This window comes from Brassica oleracea, chromosome C2 (genome assembly GCF_000695525.1).
Source record: "Brassica oleracea var. oleracea cultivar TO1000 chromosome C2, BOL, whole genome shotgun sequence".
Classification (NCBI taxonomy): domain Eukaryota; kingdom Viridiplantae; phylum Streptophyta; class Magnoliopsida; order Brassicales; family Brassicaceae; genus Brassica; species Brassica oleracea.
The window spans coordinates 47,536,080-47,553,253 of NC_027749.1; the positions used below are offsets into that span (position 1 = coordinate 47,536,080).

The 17,174-nt window shown below is 39.0% G+C and overlaps 3 protein-coding genes across 3 annotated transcripts; 1 reads left to right on the top strand and 2 right to left on the bottom strand.

The window, feature by feature from the left end:
- The first annotated feature begins 147 nt into the window (after positions 1-147).
- On the top strand, positions 148-817 carry LOC106326363. Its single transcript, XM_013764359.1, has one exon. It carries the CDS (start codon positions 158-160, stop codon positions 659-661), a length of 504 nt encoding a protein of 167 aa, XP_013619813.1. The 5' UTR covers positions 148-157; the 3' UTR covers positions 662-817.
- A 423-nt stretch (positions 818-1,240) lies between these two features.
- Positions 1,241-2,813, bottom strand: LOC106326093 (probable 3-ketoacyl-CoA synthase 20). Its single transcript, XM_013764122.1, has one exon. The coding sequence runs from the start codon at positions 2,787-2,789 to the stop codon at positions 1,416-1,418; it is 1,374 nt and encodes a 457-aa protein (XP_013619576.1). The 5' UTR covers positions 2,790-2,813; the 3' UTR covers positions 1,241-1,415.
- A 3,280-nt stretch (positions 2,814-6,093) lies between these two features.
- Positions 6,094-7,659, bottom strand: LOC106322945. Its single transcript, XM_013761096.1, has one exon. It carries the CDS (start codon positions 7,346-7,348, stop codon positions 6,305-6,307), a length of 1,044 nt encoding a protein of 347 aa, XP_013616550.1. The 5' UTR covers positions 7,349-7,659; the 3' UTR covers positions 6,094-6,304.
- Positions 7,660-17,174: the final 9,515 nt, after the last annotated feature.

Sequence of the window (17,174 nt, forward strand, 5' to 3'; positions counted from 1 at the left end):
ATTAAAACAAACTCTTCTTAGTTGGAACAAGAGGTCTCGCGTGAGTATAGATCCCAACAACAACGCTCGACCACACCATACTGGCCAGTTAACCATTCAAATAGACAACACCTTCCCTTAATTCATGATCATCAGAAAGACAAAAAAAAAGATCGAAATGGCTAGTGGAAGTGAGCGTGTGGTGGTCGTAGGAGTCGATGATTCAACTCATAGCTACCACGCACTAGAGACAGCTCTCGGTCTCTTCTTCACACCTTTCAAATCAAACCCACAATTCAAACTCGTCGTCCTTCACGCCAGACTCCCCGCTACCTCCGTCCTCGGCTTTGCAGGACCTGGAACGGTCGATATAATACCACTGGTGGAACAAGATTTAGACAAGACTGCAGACTTGGTTAAGAAGAAGTGTACCGATGTGTGCTCGGCTAAATCTGTTGAGATCACATCGTTGGAGGTTATAGAAGGAGATCCCAGGAACATAATGCTGGAAGCAGCGGAGAGACACCATGCATCTGTTCTTGTTCTTGGGAGTCATGGTTATGGAGCTATCAAGAGGGTGTTTTTGGGGAGCGTGAGTGACTATTTAGCTCATCATGCTCATTGCTCCGTTATGATCGTCAAGAAGCCTAAGGCTAAACATGCTTCTAACGATAAACACTAATGAGAGAAAACAAGATCTCTCTTCTGTTTAATATGTTATGTAACATTTTTTTATTTGTTGAATAACTTTAAAACTTGTATACTCTTCCCTAACGTCAATATGGTTAATGTATCTCTTCGCTGTATTCACTAAATTAACTGGTTCTTGTTTGTTTTATTCTCTTTGATTTGCTTCGATATGATCAAAGCTCTAATGATGACTTTACCGGTAAAAAAGTTTGGTTCAAGAATGTATATTATGAAGTTTCAAAAAAAAAAAAAAGTTTCGAAAAAAAAGAAAGAATGTATATTATGCCAACAATTCAAATACAGTTGTTGCTTCTAGATTATGAAATTTCAGGGATGATTTGAAGAGTAACATCAACAAACTTCGTTATCGTAGAAGGTCAAAACAGAACCATCTTTTATCATGTGCATATGGAACAGTAGAACATAATCATATTTTCTTTTTAGCTTTTCAATAATTGTACAAATCAAAATTTAATTTTTAATTTTAATCATGCTTCTAAATTTAGTGTTTATAATTTCAAAAGAAAAACTAAACATATATAAAAAGTTACTAATTTTTAAAACTATACTATTACTTTTAAAATATATATATCGTTAATATTTTTTGAACATGGTCTAAAAATAATTTGATACATAGCTGGGTGAAAATGAGAACCAAATAATAATCCAAAACCTCTGAATGAACTGAACAAATTACTCAGAGCCTTACTGCCTTATATTCGTCAAGGTTACATTACTTGCACGTGCTAGCATGGTCTGATACTTATAGAGTCAGGTACATCTACTGGATACGATTCAATAAAATCGAGCCATTTGTTGTCTGTGTCAGGCTCCACTTCTCTGATGCATCTCCAGACAGCACTGTTACACTTAAACCCACTTCCAAAAGCAATTTGCAACACCTTATCTCCTCTTTTCACTCTCCGTTTTGCTTCCAAGTAAGAGAGTGCGTACCAAACAGACGAAGAAGAAGTATTCCCAAACCTATGGAGAGTCATCTTCGATGGCTCGATGTCTTCTTTTTTCAAGTTCAAGTTCATCTCCATCGCTTGAATCACAGCTCTTCCTCCTGTATGAATGCAAAAATGCTCAAACGCTTTCTTGAAGTTCGGTGTATAAGTAGAACTCGGCTTATAGATCTTGCAGATCACATATTGCAATAGCTCTAAGTAAGGTAACACCAAAGGACCTAACGTACTTAAGTTCATCTTCAACACATCTCCAGCCACGCTGATTACATCTTTGGTTATCGACACTCCTTGCTTTAACTCGGAGTCTGTGTCTTGGTAGATACATTGGTAAGCTCGATCGTCTTTAGCTTTGTTTGTCCTAACAACATGCAAGAGCTCATACTTTGCGTTTCCTCTGTCTTGATCATTGCTAGACATCAACACCGCAGCTGCTCCCATTCTAAAGAGACAGTTTGTAAGAAGCATAGATCTGTCTTTACCGATATACCAATGCGTGTTCAGCGCTTCTGTGCTGACAATAAGAGCTAAGGAGCCACGATGAACCTTAACCAAGTCGTTAGCTAGAGAGACCGATAGAATCCCAGCTGCACAGCCCATCCCTGACAAGTTAAAGCTCTTGATATTGCTTCTCATGTGGAACTTGTTGATCACCATTGCACTAAGAGACGGCGTAGGCGCATGTAAGCTACAGTTTGTTATTAGTATGTCTATGCTTCTTGGGCTTATTTTGTTTTTCTTGAGGAGATCATCAACGGAGGTGAAGATAGTGGTCATGGTTTCGGTTTGGACCGAGGTGAGACTTTTCTTGAGGGGTATTTCGGTCAGAGAAGGGGGAATGCTGGTTTGGTTGCTTAACCAGGACCTCTCGAGAATCCTGGCTTGGAAATCGATACTCTCTTGATCAATCTGGTTAGCTAAGTAGATGGTCTCGAGGAGGGTGGACATTGGGAGGCGGTTTGAGTCAGGGGCACGGTAACAAGTGAAGTCAAGTAAGTAGACTTTGACTCTTCTCCTAAGTCTTTGGTAGATCAAATGCAATACTAGCAAACTAATGAAGATTTCAAAGATAAAACCACTTGAGCTGAGAAGTGTTGTCAGCTCTGACATGGTTAAGGAGATTGGTGAAGCTTTGTGCATGGTTTGGTTCATTTCACTTTATTCTTTAGAGATTAGTTTTTTTACTCTGACATGGATTTTTGATTAGCCTACTATAGTTGTTTACATTAAGAGATAAGAAAAAATGAAATTATCATGTGGAAGTTGTTGCAGAGGATTTCACTGCGTTAGGTAATGCTATTTTGTTCAGCATTATTTGTGTGTGATTTTGTAACAATTAGTTTCAACACGTCTTCTTGCTTGTCTGATCAGTTAGGTTCTAATTAACTAGGGTGGTGGGGTAAATGTTTAGGTTTAACCAGCCATGTATTGATTAGTCGTCTGAAGATTTTACTACAAAATAAGCGGACTTTCCGTGCCTATCAAGTTTCTTATACATGGCCTCTTGCAGATGCAAGTCGCTACATCCATTAGCTTTTATCATCAGAGAAAAGGTAAACAATGGTCTAAAACCCTCAAGTTCAACTAGACAACGACTATGGAAAGCAGAACAATATAACACCCAAGACATATATAGTGAAAGGGTTAAAAAATTGATTTGGCTTTAAGAAAAAATATATATAATTAAATTCAGTTGAATTGAAGTTGTATAAAAATTGGTGATTTATCATAAAGTGATTATATTGTGCGAGTTGGACTAAAACACAGAAAAAAAAAGTCATATGGCTATTGTATAAAGATTGGTGATTTATCCCAAATATCAAATGGAATGGAATGGAACTTACAAGCCGAAGTGGCCTAAAAGAGCCATTAGCTGTGGTCGGCGCATTACAATCATGCTTTTCAGGCGTTTGGCGTCATTAATGACACAACAAGTAGGTTACGGCAATTACAGATATTTTAGATTTTTTGGTTAGCTTTGGCAATAAAACTATGAAAGTGAAAGACCTAACACATGAGCATGAAGACGTAGAGTATTAATTGATGGGTTTGACTTATCATGCACAGGTGTTTACACAGATCCACAGCATAGCCTGATTGAATCAGCGGGGGGCAACACCATTAAATTCTCCGGGGTAGAGTGATCAAATCTATGGATTTGAAATACTTTGAAGTTGATATTTTGACTTGAATGCATTCATCTTCGTAGTATTAAATCATTCTAGAGAGTGTCGACGAGTGGACCGTGATTCGTTCAGACAACAACTTCTACTGTTTGGTCACTCTGTTTTGTCTGTTACGTATCATATATTCAATGTTTTTTCAAAAAAAATCTCTATGTTATAGAATGATTTATTCTACCAAGATGAATGTAATCAACCAATATAAGAAACTTTAGATTTTGTGGTTAGCTTTGGCAATAACTATGAAATGAAAAGACGAAACTCACAACGCAACACATGACCATGAAGTCGTAGAGGGGATGCATTAAATGGATGGCTTTGACCCATTTTGAACCGTGTTTATATAGACCCAACGTGTCACACAACATGATTGAATGAGTTGGGTCGGCAAAACCATGGGGTAGAATGATCAAATCGTTGGACTTGAACTACTTTGTGAGTTTATTATTTTGAGTTGATTACATTCATATTCGTAGTATTAATCATTCTAGAGAGTGTCGACTAGATGACCGTGATTCGTTCAGACAACGACTTGTACTGTTTGGTTACTCTGTTTTTGTTTGTTACATTACATAACATTTTGTAATAAATGTTTTTTTTCTATATAAAATTGCTACTTTTTGTGATGTTAACACTTACGTCTATTATTTGTTATAGTAAAGAGCCAAAAGCAAAAGTCCTTACTGCTTACAAGTAGTAGATCAAATTTTAATTATTCTAATCTAATTTTCATGCAAGTGTGTGGCGATTCCTAGGCTTTAAACGATGAAGAAAGTTAAGAACATGCCTAGTAATTTTATTGAGATCTTGATCTTTTGAAAAATCCTGCTAAATTCATATAATGGCACATGATCAGCATTTTAATAATCAGTAGTATATACATAGTTTTGTTCTTTGGAACATGTATAAGTCCACATGGAAAAATACAAAAATGAAACAGAGTAAATGAGTAGGAGGCCCTTTTTCCCCTGTCTCTTTGGCTTCGCATAATCATTCATATCATCATATGTAGTTTCATCTCATGGACCCCTTTATGTCCTCTTCTACACGTTATATAATAACAAAATCTTCTGATTTTTATGTCGTTGATCCACTTAACAATATCAATGTGAAACCAAGTTTGCACTGTTTTGATTTATAGAAGAATCAGATGATCACTATCATCAGTGATGTATTAACAGTACAACCGTTGTTATTGCCTTCCTTGTGTGGGCTACAAGATATAAAAACAAAACAAAAAATGAAGTTTTCTGGGGGACCATGGAATTATATTGCATGTGCATTTGATTCACTCATTTAACACAAAATTCACACTTAAAAAGCTAGTCAAACCCTCCAACATCTCCTATTTGACTGGCTTTTCCAGTTGGGTTTTTGTTAATTTAATTAGTACTTCTTTTTTTGAGCAACACATCATAAAGCAAAATAGATGGTCCTTCTAACTAGATATTATAGACACAAATTAAAGATTAAAATATAATGTAACCAAAAGAAAAAGACAAACAAACAGAAGAAAGTAGACCAAGTATCATAAGTTTCTCTCCCTGCAGTTGACTTAAATATTAATAATTGACATAGAAGAGCAGTGTGACATTACAATACTTTTCCAATTAGGTTTTGTATACTAATATAATTAATACTTCTAAGAAACACATCATAATCACAACATAAAGCAAGACAGATGGTCTTTCTCACTAAAGATTACATACACAAATTAAGGATTAGAATATAAAGTAACCAAGAGCAAAAGACAAACAAACAGAAGAAAGTAGCCCAAGTATCATAAGTTTCTCTCTCCCTGTATTAGATTAAATATTAATAATTGACATAGAAGAGCAGTGTGACATTACAATACTTTTCCAGTTAGGTTTTTGTTACTAATTTACTTAATACTCGTAAGAAACATATCATAATCACAACATAGAGCAAGAAGATGGTCCTTCTCACTAAAGATTATATACGCAAATTAAGGATTAGAGTATAATGTAACTAAGAGAAAAAAAAAACAAACAAACAGAAGAAAGTAGCCCAAGTATCATAAGTTTCTCTCCCTGTATTAGACTAAATGCTAGTAATTGACATAGAAGAGCACTGTGACTAGGATTACAATACTTTTCCAGTTAGGTTTTTGTTACTAATTTACTTCATACTTGTAAGAAACACATCATAATCACAACTTAAAGCAGGACAGATGGTCCCTCTAAGTAGAGATTATAGACACAAATTAAGGATTAAAATATAAGAAGAGTAACCAAGAGCAAAAGACAAACAAACAGAAGAAAATAGCCCAAGTATCCTAAGCTCCTCTCTCCTTATTAGACAACACATGATAATTAACATAGTAGAGTATAGTGTAACATTGCAATACTATTAGGATAATGAAAAAGATCAGCAACCAACGTTCAAGAACACCTAAAATGATGAAACTAGCTTTAATTATTTTTATTGTTTAAGATAAAGACACTTATTGCAAATCTTTTTAATTCAGCTTCTGACGGTTAACAATGAAGGAATCGCATCAAAGTTTGGAGTTGTGTTCTTGCTTGTAGAATCTGAAATGGTACGGCCTCTTTTACCAGAGGAAGAATAACTGAAAGCTCTCATTGGACTTGCAAATGCCCATCCCCAGCTCCTGTTCCTTCCACCATGACCTTGATGATGTTGTTGTTCAGCTGATGACGATGATGATACCCATGATGATGATGACGAGGAAGATGACGATGGAGTCATTATCATAAACCCACCAAAGATCCCACCACATCTCACAATCTCCCTCACACCAACATTACTACTATTAACTTTAGCTTTGTTGTTGTTGTTGTTACCTTCTCTCTGTGACTCAACTCTTCTCAAAGTACAATCTCCAAACCCATGAGTGATCCTCTCAAAGAACTCCCCAGAGAAGCTTCTGCTTCCGCACCCGACAGATCTGGATCTCGACACTCTCCTCTCGCTCTGTGTCACTGTCGCTGTAACCACATCAACGCCGCTTCTCTTACTACTTCCACCTCCGTTCACTCTCTCCGTCGTCGTTGTCTCTGTTTCCGACAAAGTGTTTTCGGTATGTTTTGACCGAAAGCTTCCGACTTTCTTGCCGCTGCTGAGGTGTTTGTACGAGTGGAGATGTAGAAAAGACCAAAACCCGTTCCGCTTTCTCGGGGTGAGATCGGAACCACCGTACGCCGCCGCCGCCGTTGAGTGGCTTCTCTTGAAGACGATATTCGCCATCTTCTTCTTCTTGTTCGCCAGCAAAAACGGAAGCTTGTTGTTGTTGTCAGTGACATTACCGGCGGAAAGGGAGAGAGAGGCGGCGGTGGTGGTGGAGCTACGTACGGAGTCAGATCTGAAGGAAGGAGAGGAAGTGGAAGAAGAGGAGGAGAGGTGTTTGGGGAGAGGGAAAGAGGAAGTGACGAGCTTTCCGAGCTTTTCTTGGAGACAGAGAGGACAGATCCCACCTGGGTTCTTTGTGAAGGGATGGTTTGTGCATTGCATCCCATCGCTCATGTCTTGATCCTTTGCTTCCACCATTGGTAACCAAACCTTTACTTCTTCAACTTCTCTTTGGTTTCTCTCTGTTTTTAGTGGATGATGTTTCTCTGTTTCTGTGTATGTAAATGAAGGAGAAGGAATCAGCTTCCAGGTTTATTTTTATATCTCTTCTTTTGAGAGAGAGAGATTGCTTGGGAATGAAAATGGAGGAGGAGAAGAAGAAGTAGGGTTGAGTAGAGACTGGAGAGAAGAGAGGGGTCGAGTTCCCAGGTGCACGTGGGTATACTGACTTCTTCGTGTCCTCTCTCCTATCTATCGACCTTTCTTTCTCTCTCTCTTTTTTATTTTGTTTTTGTATAAAAAAAATATCAGCTCTTCGACTCTACCAAAAGGTCATCGCGTCTAAACTCTAAATAAATACCCAATTTTTTTTTTCTCGGTGTAATCACATTTACTATGGACTAAAAAGGCTTATGGTCCATCATTATCGACGGCGGCTCATTTTATTATTTCCATAACCATTGCTAAAATGCCTAAACCCGGACGTTTGTTGCTTTTAAAGCCGTTGGATCGATAAGAGGAGGAGCCGTGGAGCCTCACATGCACATCCTTCAGCTATTTTGTTTTCTCTTTATTCTGAGAGAGAGAGAGAGAGAGAGAGAGAGTAAAGAGATGGGAAAGATGTCACGCCACGTTGATAGCACACTACCTACGAGCTACGTATTTTCTAATTTTATTCCTGATTGGTCATTGATTGACTACATGGTTATAGTATAGGTTGTATATTAGTGAGTGGATTATGGTACAACAGTAAAATAGAGAAGCTACACGTAATAGTGTAATGTGACCGAGATGGATTAAAAATAATTTAGCTGTCTACTGCATTAATGGCTAACTTGCATGGACAGGCTCGCAAAAGCCTGAACTCGCTCGCCTATTCATCACCGTCACTTCATCTAGTTTTAACACTTGACTTAAAAAGGTATTCACAGTTGTCAAAAACAAAATAAAAAGTTCTAGATGATTTTGTCACTTGTTTGATAGTCCTCATGGCACGTACCACCATCTATAGCTGTAAAATGGGTGGGACCATTGGTTTTCCATGTCCAAATATAAATGGATCTAATTTGATGATATTCATTTGTCTATGCAGATTATAAATGGATAAGAATCAGAAGACCAATGGGTAATGGACGTTAATGGATTTGGACTATGTGGACATAGGCGGTCCATTGGTCACAAAAAGCTAAGGTTTCTAAAATCCAAGTTTTTCCGCCAAAATCGCAAAATTGATTTTTTTCTGCTAAAATCTTAATATTAAGTTTTTTTGTCAAAACCATAAAATCAAGTATTCCAGCTAAAACCGCAAAATCAAAATTTTCCGCCAAAACCGCAAAATCGAGGTTTCTTTCCAAAACCGTAAAATCGAATTTTCCCGCCAAAACCAAAAATTGAATTTTTCCGCCAAAACCAAAATCGAGTTTTTCCGCCAAAACCGTAAAATCGAGTTTTCCCGCCAAAACCGCAAAATCGAGTTTTTCCGCCAAAACTGCAAAATCAAGTTTTCCGGCCAAAACTGTAAAATCGAGTTTTCCCGCTAAAATCGCAAAAATTGAGTTCTCCCGTTAAAACCTCAAAATCGGGACTTCTCGCCAAAATCGAAAAATCTGTTTTTTTTTTTGCTAAAACCGAAAAATCGATTTTCCCGCCAAAACCGCAAAATCGAGTTTTTCCGCTAAAATCGCAAAAATTGAGTTCTCCCGTTAAAACCTCAAAATCGGGACTTCTCGCCAAAATCGAAAAATCTGTTTTTTTTTTTGCTAAAACCGAAAAATCGATTTTCCCGCCAAAACCGCAAAATCGAGTTTTTCCGCCAAAACTGCAAAATCAAGTTTTCCCGCCAAAACTGTAAAATCGAGTTTTTCCGCTAAAATCGCAAAAATTGAGTTCTCCCGTTAAAACCTCAAAATCGGGACTTCTCGCCAAAATCGAAAAATCTGTTTTTTTTTTGCTAAAACCGAAAAATCGATTTTCCCCGCACAACCGCAAAATTGACTTTTTCCGTTAAAATCACAAAATTTAAACTTTTCTTATATGGTCTACTAGGGTCGGTCCGCGCATACCACGAGATCTGATTTTCATGTGATTTATATTACTATATTATTTTTTATTTTCATTTGCATGTATTTTATGTTATGATTTACAAAAAGAATGTATAAATAACATTGATGGTTTTAAAGTTTTTTGGGAGTAGAAGATTTTCACGGCGGGATATTTATTTTATAAGTTGAGATTTGAATTTATATTGATGTAGTTTGTGAAAAAATTATTGTTAAATATTTGGTCTCACAATGCACATTTTAATTATTTATTCATGTAGTGATGTGTTTACATGGTTAATAGAAAAAAATCACAATCGTATACTGCCGTTGACACTTGCTCGGTATAGAAGAAAAATTGAATTAGAAATAATATGTATTTTAATCATTATTGTAGTTATTTATTATTATTTTTCTTTTTCATGGTGAAAATTTTGGTTTACAGGAAGCTGAATGAATAATCATTTTTTTTATATTTTGTAAGAAACCATGAAACATAAAAGTAGATTCTCTTTTGAAAAAAATAAAATATAAAAGCATTACTCCATCTAACAATGTTTTTCTCTTTTTTTTGTTTTACGGCTTCTCGGTGTTCTCAAACTTTATCTCTTCAATCTCTTTGTGTTTTGTGTGTAAACTCATATCCTCAATATATTACGTCGTGGTTTTGTAATGTCAAACCAATTAGAAATTAATGATGCTCTTACGTTAATATATATGAAAGAGTGATATTGGTGTAGTGACTAAAACATTAAACGACCAAGCTTCAGAAAGGTTTAAAGCTGAACTATCTCGCTAAAAACATGGATATTCAGCTATGCATGTGTCCTCAAGTTCATCTAAATTAAGTCATGAATATATCTTGATTTGTCCTGTAGGTAAAAAGTAAATGAAACATATGGCCAAATCTATTGGGATATAGATGATGAATATTCCTAGTCCGATAATATTGGAAAATATTCTTGTAACAGGTTGTGAATATACTTTCGAGATAGACTTGTATCTAAGTAGTTGAGATTCTCTTTGGGTATATAAGTCGTGTGAAGGACTTAATGTAAAGTCATCTTGTTCAATACAAAGTATTATCAGATCTTTTATGGTATCAGAGCCTTAGGTATGACAAAACCTGAAGGGAAACAAATCGAAAGCAAGGTGGAGGGAGCGACCAGCAAAGTCGTGACGTCTCCATACGCTTTGTCAACAAAAGATGATCCAGAGAATGTGATCACCAAGGTTGTCTTTACTGGAAGAAACTACGATGAATGGGAGAGAAAGATAAGGACCGGTCTTCGAGCAAAGAAGAAACTGGGTTTCGTGGACGGCACGATAAAGCCACCACAAGAAGGGTCCGATGAAGAGGAGGATTGGATGACGGTGAACGCGATGGTGACATCCTGGATCTTTAACACGATTGATCCAAAAATCAGGTCTAGCATCACACATCGTGAGATCGCTAGAGACTTGTGGGATGGCATCAAGGCGCGTTTTCGTGTGAAGAGTGAAGTGAAAGTTCAACAATTGAAAGAAGAATTGATGAACTGTAAGCAGAGAGATGTTTCTCTCGAGACATACTATGGGAAGCTGCAAGTGATTTGGGAAGATCTCTCGAATTATGAGTTCAAACCGGTGTGTAGTTGTGGAGGATGCAAGTGTCAAGGATGTACGTGTGATTTTGTACGTCAACTCGAGATGGCGCGAGAAAAAGAGAAACTCCATCAGTTCTGTCTCGGGTTGGATGCATCGTTGTACGGTAACGTACGAACCGCTATCGTAAACACTGATCCACTACCTAGTGTTGATCACGCATATGCGATGGTGGCGAGAGAGGAACAAATGCGTTTCTCTGATCGAGATCGTGAGAAGGAGGCAAGAGGAGAAGCTATGGCTTTTGCAGTCAATACGGGTGTGACGCAGTCTAGAGGAGAATCTCGAAGCAACAGTAGCAGAGGAGGATTCTGCACTCACTGTAACAAGTCTGGACATGACATTGCAACGTGCTACCAATTGCATGGATATCCAGACTGGTGGGTTGAGAAGTATGGAAAGGGAAGAGGAGCGAAGTCTTCTCAACAAGGAAACAAATCGAGTTATGGAAGAGGGGCAAGTGTCAATGCAGTTTCTCGCATAACACCTACAGTTGATGCTCACGCAGTCACTGGACTATCAAGGGAGCAGTGGGATAAGCTGGTGAAAATGTTGGGCGAGAAAACAGAGGAAACGCGCCTTACCGGTAAGAAGTGTAGAGATGACTGGATTGTAGACAGTGGTGCCTCTCATCATATGACAGGATTGGTAGATTGTCTAGTTGATATACATTCTGTTGCCCCGTGTCTGGTTGGTCTGCCAAATGGGAAGTTGGTTATGGCTGATCAGGAAGGAAGTGTTCATTTGACTGAGACTTTGACACTTCACAGTGTTCTTTATGTGAAAGAGTTGAAGTGTAACTTGATTTCAGTATCCCAACTCATCGATGAGCTGAATTGTATTGTCTTGTTCTCAAAGACGTGTTGTCTGATGCAGGACCTCACCCTGATGATGCCGATTGGAATGGGTAAGAGAAGGGATGGCGTCTATTTTCTTCAAGAAGTGGAGTCGGTGAGAAGAGTGAAGAAAATAGATGCAAAGGAGTCGCTGGAGCTGTGGCACAAGCGGCTTGGGCATGCATCAGAGAAGAGAATAAGGCAATTGCCAGTAGTTGATAGTAGTAGCGGTGTTCAGTTTTCAGTTTGTGATATTTGTTTCCGAGCAAAACAGTGTAGAACTGAGTTTCCTTTAAGTATCAATAAAAGCAAAGACATTTTCGAGCTTATTCATGTTGATTTGTGGGGACCATACAGAACACAGAGCGTGTGTGGAGCTTATTATTTCCTTACGGTGGTAGATGATTATTCGAGAGGTGTCTGGGTATTTCTTTTGGCAGACAAGACTCAAGTTCAACAAACACTGAAAAACTTCATTGCATTGGTGTCGCGCCAGTTTGATAAAGATGTCAAAACAGTAAGATCAGACAATGGAACAGAGTTCACTTCCATGAAGGGGTTTTTCGCCTCTAGTGGGATAGTTCATCAGACTTCGTGCGTCGGAACTCCGCAACAGAATGGAAGGATGGAGAGGAAGCATCGTCATATATTAAACATTGCGAGAGCGCTTATGTTTCAAGGAAAGCTTCCGACAGAGTTCTGGGGAGAGTGCGTACTGGCTGCGGCTCATTTGATTAATCGAACTCCTTGTGAGATACATAAAGGAAAGACACCGTATGAAGTGATTTTTGGTTCTGCGCCGAACTATGATGAGCTGAAAGTAGTAGGGTGTCTCGCTTATGCTCACAATCAGAAGAGAAATGGTGACAAGTTCGCAAGTAGGAGTCGTCGTTGTGTTTTTCTTGGATATCCATACGCAAAGAAAGGTTGGACATTATACGACTTGGAGACACACGAGATATTTGCGTCGCGTGATGTCACATTTTTTGAAGATGTTTTTCCTTTCTCGGAATTACCTTCTCCGTCCTCGCCAAAAGAGGTGGAGTATGAGGGGAATCGACTCGTGGACTATGATGTTGTTTTGTTCTCTGATTATGTTGATGGTGCTACTAAACCGAATGAGACTGGTCTTGATTTGACAGAAGAAGAACATCAAACAGAAGTCGCTGCCCAGGAGGCTAGTAAAGAACAAGTAGAAGAAGAGGCGACTGAAGTTGGTCAACCAGAAACAGAGCCTACTCCAGAGTCAGAGGAGGAAGGAGGTGAGACAGAAACAGCTGCTACACCTGTAACGGAGCTGGGAAGAGGTTTACGTGAGAAGAAACCTCCTACGCGATTACAAGATTACATTTTGAATACTGTTCACAAGGTTGAAGATCTTGGGGGTGGTGAGTATGAGTTCGAGTTTGACTCTCTATATGGGATAGAGCAGTTCTTGTCTTGCGATCGTTTCTCAGCGGCGCATACTGCGTTCTTAGCGTCTGTAACTGGAGGTGTAGAACCAAGGTCTTTCGCAGAAGCTATGAAAGACAAAAGATGGAGAGATGCAGTGAGCTTTGAGATTACTGCACTGGAAGATAGTGGTACATGGACCGTTGAACATCTGCCTCCAGGGAAACATGCTATAGGATGCAAATGGGTTTTCAAAATCAAATTCAATGCAGATGGGACTATAGAGAGATTCAAGGCACGGCTTGTGGCTCTTGGAAACAAACAGGTGGAAGGGATTGATTATTTTGAGACATTCGCTCCTGTAGTTAAGATGACAACAGTGCGTATGTTCTTGAAAGTTGCGTGTGGGCGAGGCTGGGATTTGCACCAGATGGACGTGCACAACGCTTTCTTGCATGGAGACTTAGATGAAGAAGTTTTCATGAAACTACCGCCTGGTTTTCGCGCCACAGAGGAGGGTATGGTGTGTCGGTTACATAAGTCATTGTACGGTCTGAAGCAATCTCCGCGCTGCTGGTTCTCTAAGTTCGCGAAGGCATTGTTTGACTATGGATTCGTTCAGTTGGAGCTGATCATTCCTTGTTCTCTTTGATCACCAGAAAGAAGGAACTGCACGTGTTGATATATGTGGATGACCTGGTTTTGACAGGAAGCTCAAATGAAGTTGTCGAAGAGTTTAAGACTTATCTGAGTAACTGCTTCCACATGAAAGACCTTGGCAAGCTAAAATATTTCTTGGGGATAGAAGTGGCACGCAGTCAGGAGGGGATATTTCTGTCACAGAGGAAGTATACGTTGGATATTCTAGCTGATGTTGGGTATCTCGGTGGTCGTCCAGTTGATTTTCCCATTGAACAGAATCATAAATTGGCTAAGTCTACTGCACCTGTCATGCTCAACCCGCAGAAGTACAGACGACTGATTGGAAGACTTATTTACTTGGCAGCCACGCGTCCTGATCTAGCATATGCGGTTCATACCTTGTCTCAATTTATGCAGAGGCCAACTCAAGAACATTGGGATGCAGGATTGCGAGTAGTGAGGTATCTGAAAGGTTCTCCTGGACAAGGTGTCTTCCTAAAATCAGACTGTGAGTTACAACTTACAGCTTGGTGTGACTCAGATTGGGCAGGGTGTCCTATAACAAGAAGGTCTCTTAGCGGTTGGCTAGTTCAACTAGGGGAGTCACCGATTTCTTGGAAGTCCAAGAAGCAGGATGTTGTTTCTCGTTCTTCGGCTGAGGCAGAATACCGGGCGATGGTTGAAGCTTTGTGTGAATTGAAATGGATAAAGAACGTCCTTTATACCATGGGTATTGATCATCAAGGGCCGATGAATTTGTTTTGTGACAGCCGGTCATCATTACACATTGCAGCCAACCCAGTTTTCCACGAGCGTACCAAGCACGTCGAGTTGGACTGTCATTTTATTCGAGATGATATACAGCGTGGAGTTGTTCGAACGAAGCATGTTTCTACAATGAATCAGTTGGCAGATATTTTTACAAAGGCTCTTGGCGGGAAGGTGTTTCAACAGTTTCTTTCCAAGTTGGGTATTAGAGATCTACATGCTCCAACTTGAGGAGGGGTATTGGGATATAGATGATGAATATTCCTAGTCCGATAATATTGGGAAATATTCTTGTAACAGGTTGTGAATATACTTTCGAGATAGACTTGTATCTAAGTAGTTGAGATTCTCTTTGGGTATATAAGTCGTGTGAAGGACTTAATGTAAAGTCATCTTGTTCAATACAAAGTATTATCAGATCTTTTAAACATTACCAACGATGACAGTTATTTCTCCTCTTCCTTTCAAGAAATTATTTTTAAATCAACAATGATAGAGTGAGATGGTAACCTTTTCCATCAGTGTTCTGAAGGCTCCCATGGCTCTTACGCAACTGCTAATCTTCAGTTTCAACTTCTGCTCTCAAATCTTTGTTTCGATTCTCAGTGAAATCTGCACCCGTTCTTGTCACTGAAAGACACGAATAGGAGTAACAGCACATCTTTTGATTTGTATACACTGTCAAGCGGGAGATTGTCTTCCAATAACTATTGGAAAGTGAAAATGAAAAATGATCTTAGAAAAAATGGAAAATGTAAGTAATTGGAACACTGATTGATCAAAGCAGCAAAAAGAGGGGAATGTACCTTTAGATTGTCACCAAAAGAGTTTCAGATCAGCTGTGGCTTTATCATCTCGAATACCGATGAAGGTTTCAAATGAAGCATGCAATGAAAAATAAATACAGATTTCAGAGAAATATCTTGCCAAGAACCTAATGTTTAATCTAAATCCAAATGGTTAATGTACAAATGCCAAGCTAAATGCAAGGATAGTGCGTATAAGTAAAGGTAGATGATAACGTCTCATATGGACAACATTGGTAATATCCAACTTTGATTCCTACATAAGTTGATAGAGAGTCAAAATTATGGTGTGAATAACAATCTCCCAAACACAAAACTACAGACTTGATACTAAAATAGCCAGAGCTCGCCTTACAAAACATATTCTCTTATTACTTATTTATAAACATGAATGGGCAAAAAACATGTACCAAGTCCATCCATGCAAGGTGTGACTCATAGTAGTCATTTGAAAAGAATGCTTCAGCTTTTCTATGCAGCAGCTTCTTTAAACTATGGAAAAATATAATGAAGTACTTCAAGACACATAGCTAGTATCTGTGAAGAAAGTGCATGTTAGTCTACCTCTGTGAAGTGACCAAGTATCAAGCTTTGTGATGTTGGCGAGATGTTCAGATTGAAAAGCATCTTATAGGAGTTCACTTCGTCTTTTTATAGTACAAAAAATAACTGTTGTGGCATGGTTTTTCTCTTCTGTAATTTGAACTCCTATAAGATTTTCGTAAATTCTGCTCTCGAATTTGGTTTGATTCCCGCAACCTTCATCCCTCCATTTACAGAAACTTCGAAAGCAGGAACCTAATTTTTTCCAAAAAAAAAAATTCATTCCTCTTTTCTTACAACAAAAAAGAAACCAAAAAAGATTGTAGCTCTTGTAACCTAACATGTCCGATAGACTATCAACCTTCCTTGTGACAGCTTGAACTGCATCAATTATGTCGCATCCCCGTCCCGGGATCTTGACATAGGACCTAGATGTTTCAATAGAAACGAGACTACCTTTGTTCATATCAAGAGAATTGATCGTGAACAAGGTGGGATGAGTGAAATGATCAGAATGGATCATGGGAAAGCTCAGTCTATGTCAATAAATGGATCAAAGGACTTAGACGGATTGAATAGGATGAAGAGAACAAGTTGGGAGAGTTGTACAATAGCTGGACGATGTAGACGAGTAGCTCGATCAGCTAAACAAAGCTCGATCCAGTGCAGTCTAGCTCGGTCCAAGTTATGTCAGCTCAACTAGCTGAGCTACTAGCTCACTCAGCTGGGTCAGCTGGGAGTCAGCTCAACTCAGCTGGACTGAGTGTTCAGGTCTCGGGCAGTTGGGCTGGGTCCGGACTATGGTCGGGCCATATGGTCGACCCATATGGTCGACCCAAGGTGGCTACAGGCCGGTGGGCTCTTGTGGTCGGGCCATGGGCTTGGGTTATCAGTTTGGGCTTGGGTTTGACATGCCTAGATGTTGTTGGACGTGCCTAGATGTATCTGGAAACCTCCAAGATCCAACAGGTGCAATATGGACCGTTGATTGTAATCGATGGCCAAGATCTGTTCCGAAAGGATGCTTGGAAGGGATGTGTTCCTTCGCACATGCCCTTTGGTTTTCTATATAAAGGGAGGACGTCCATGGATAAATTCATTCAGTCTTATTCAGTCTCATTCTGTCTGAGACAAA

What these genes read in the sequence shown, in the direction of transcription:
- LOC106322945 (XM_013761096.1), bottom strand. Translation starts at nt 7,348, where the DNA reads ATGGTGGAAGCAAAGGATCAAGACATGAGCGATGGGATGCAATGCACA.
- LOC106326363 (XM_013764359.1), top strand. Translation starts at nt 158, where the DNA reads ATGGCTAGTGGAAGTGAGCGTGTGGTGGTCGTAGGAGTCGATGATTCA.
- LOC106326093 (XM_013764122.1), bottom strand. Translation starts at nt 2,789, where the DNA reads ATGAACCAAACCATGCACAAAGCTTCACCAATCTCCTTAACCATGTCA.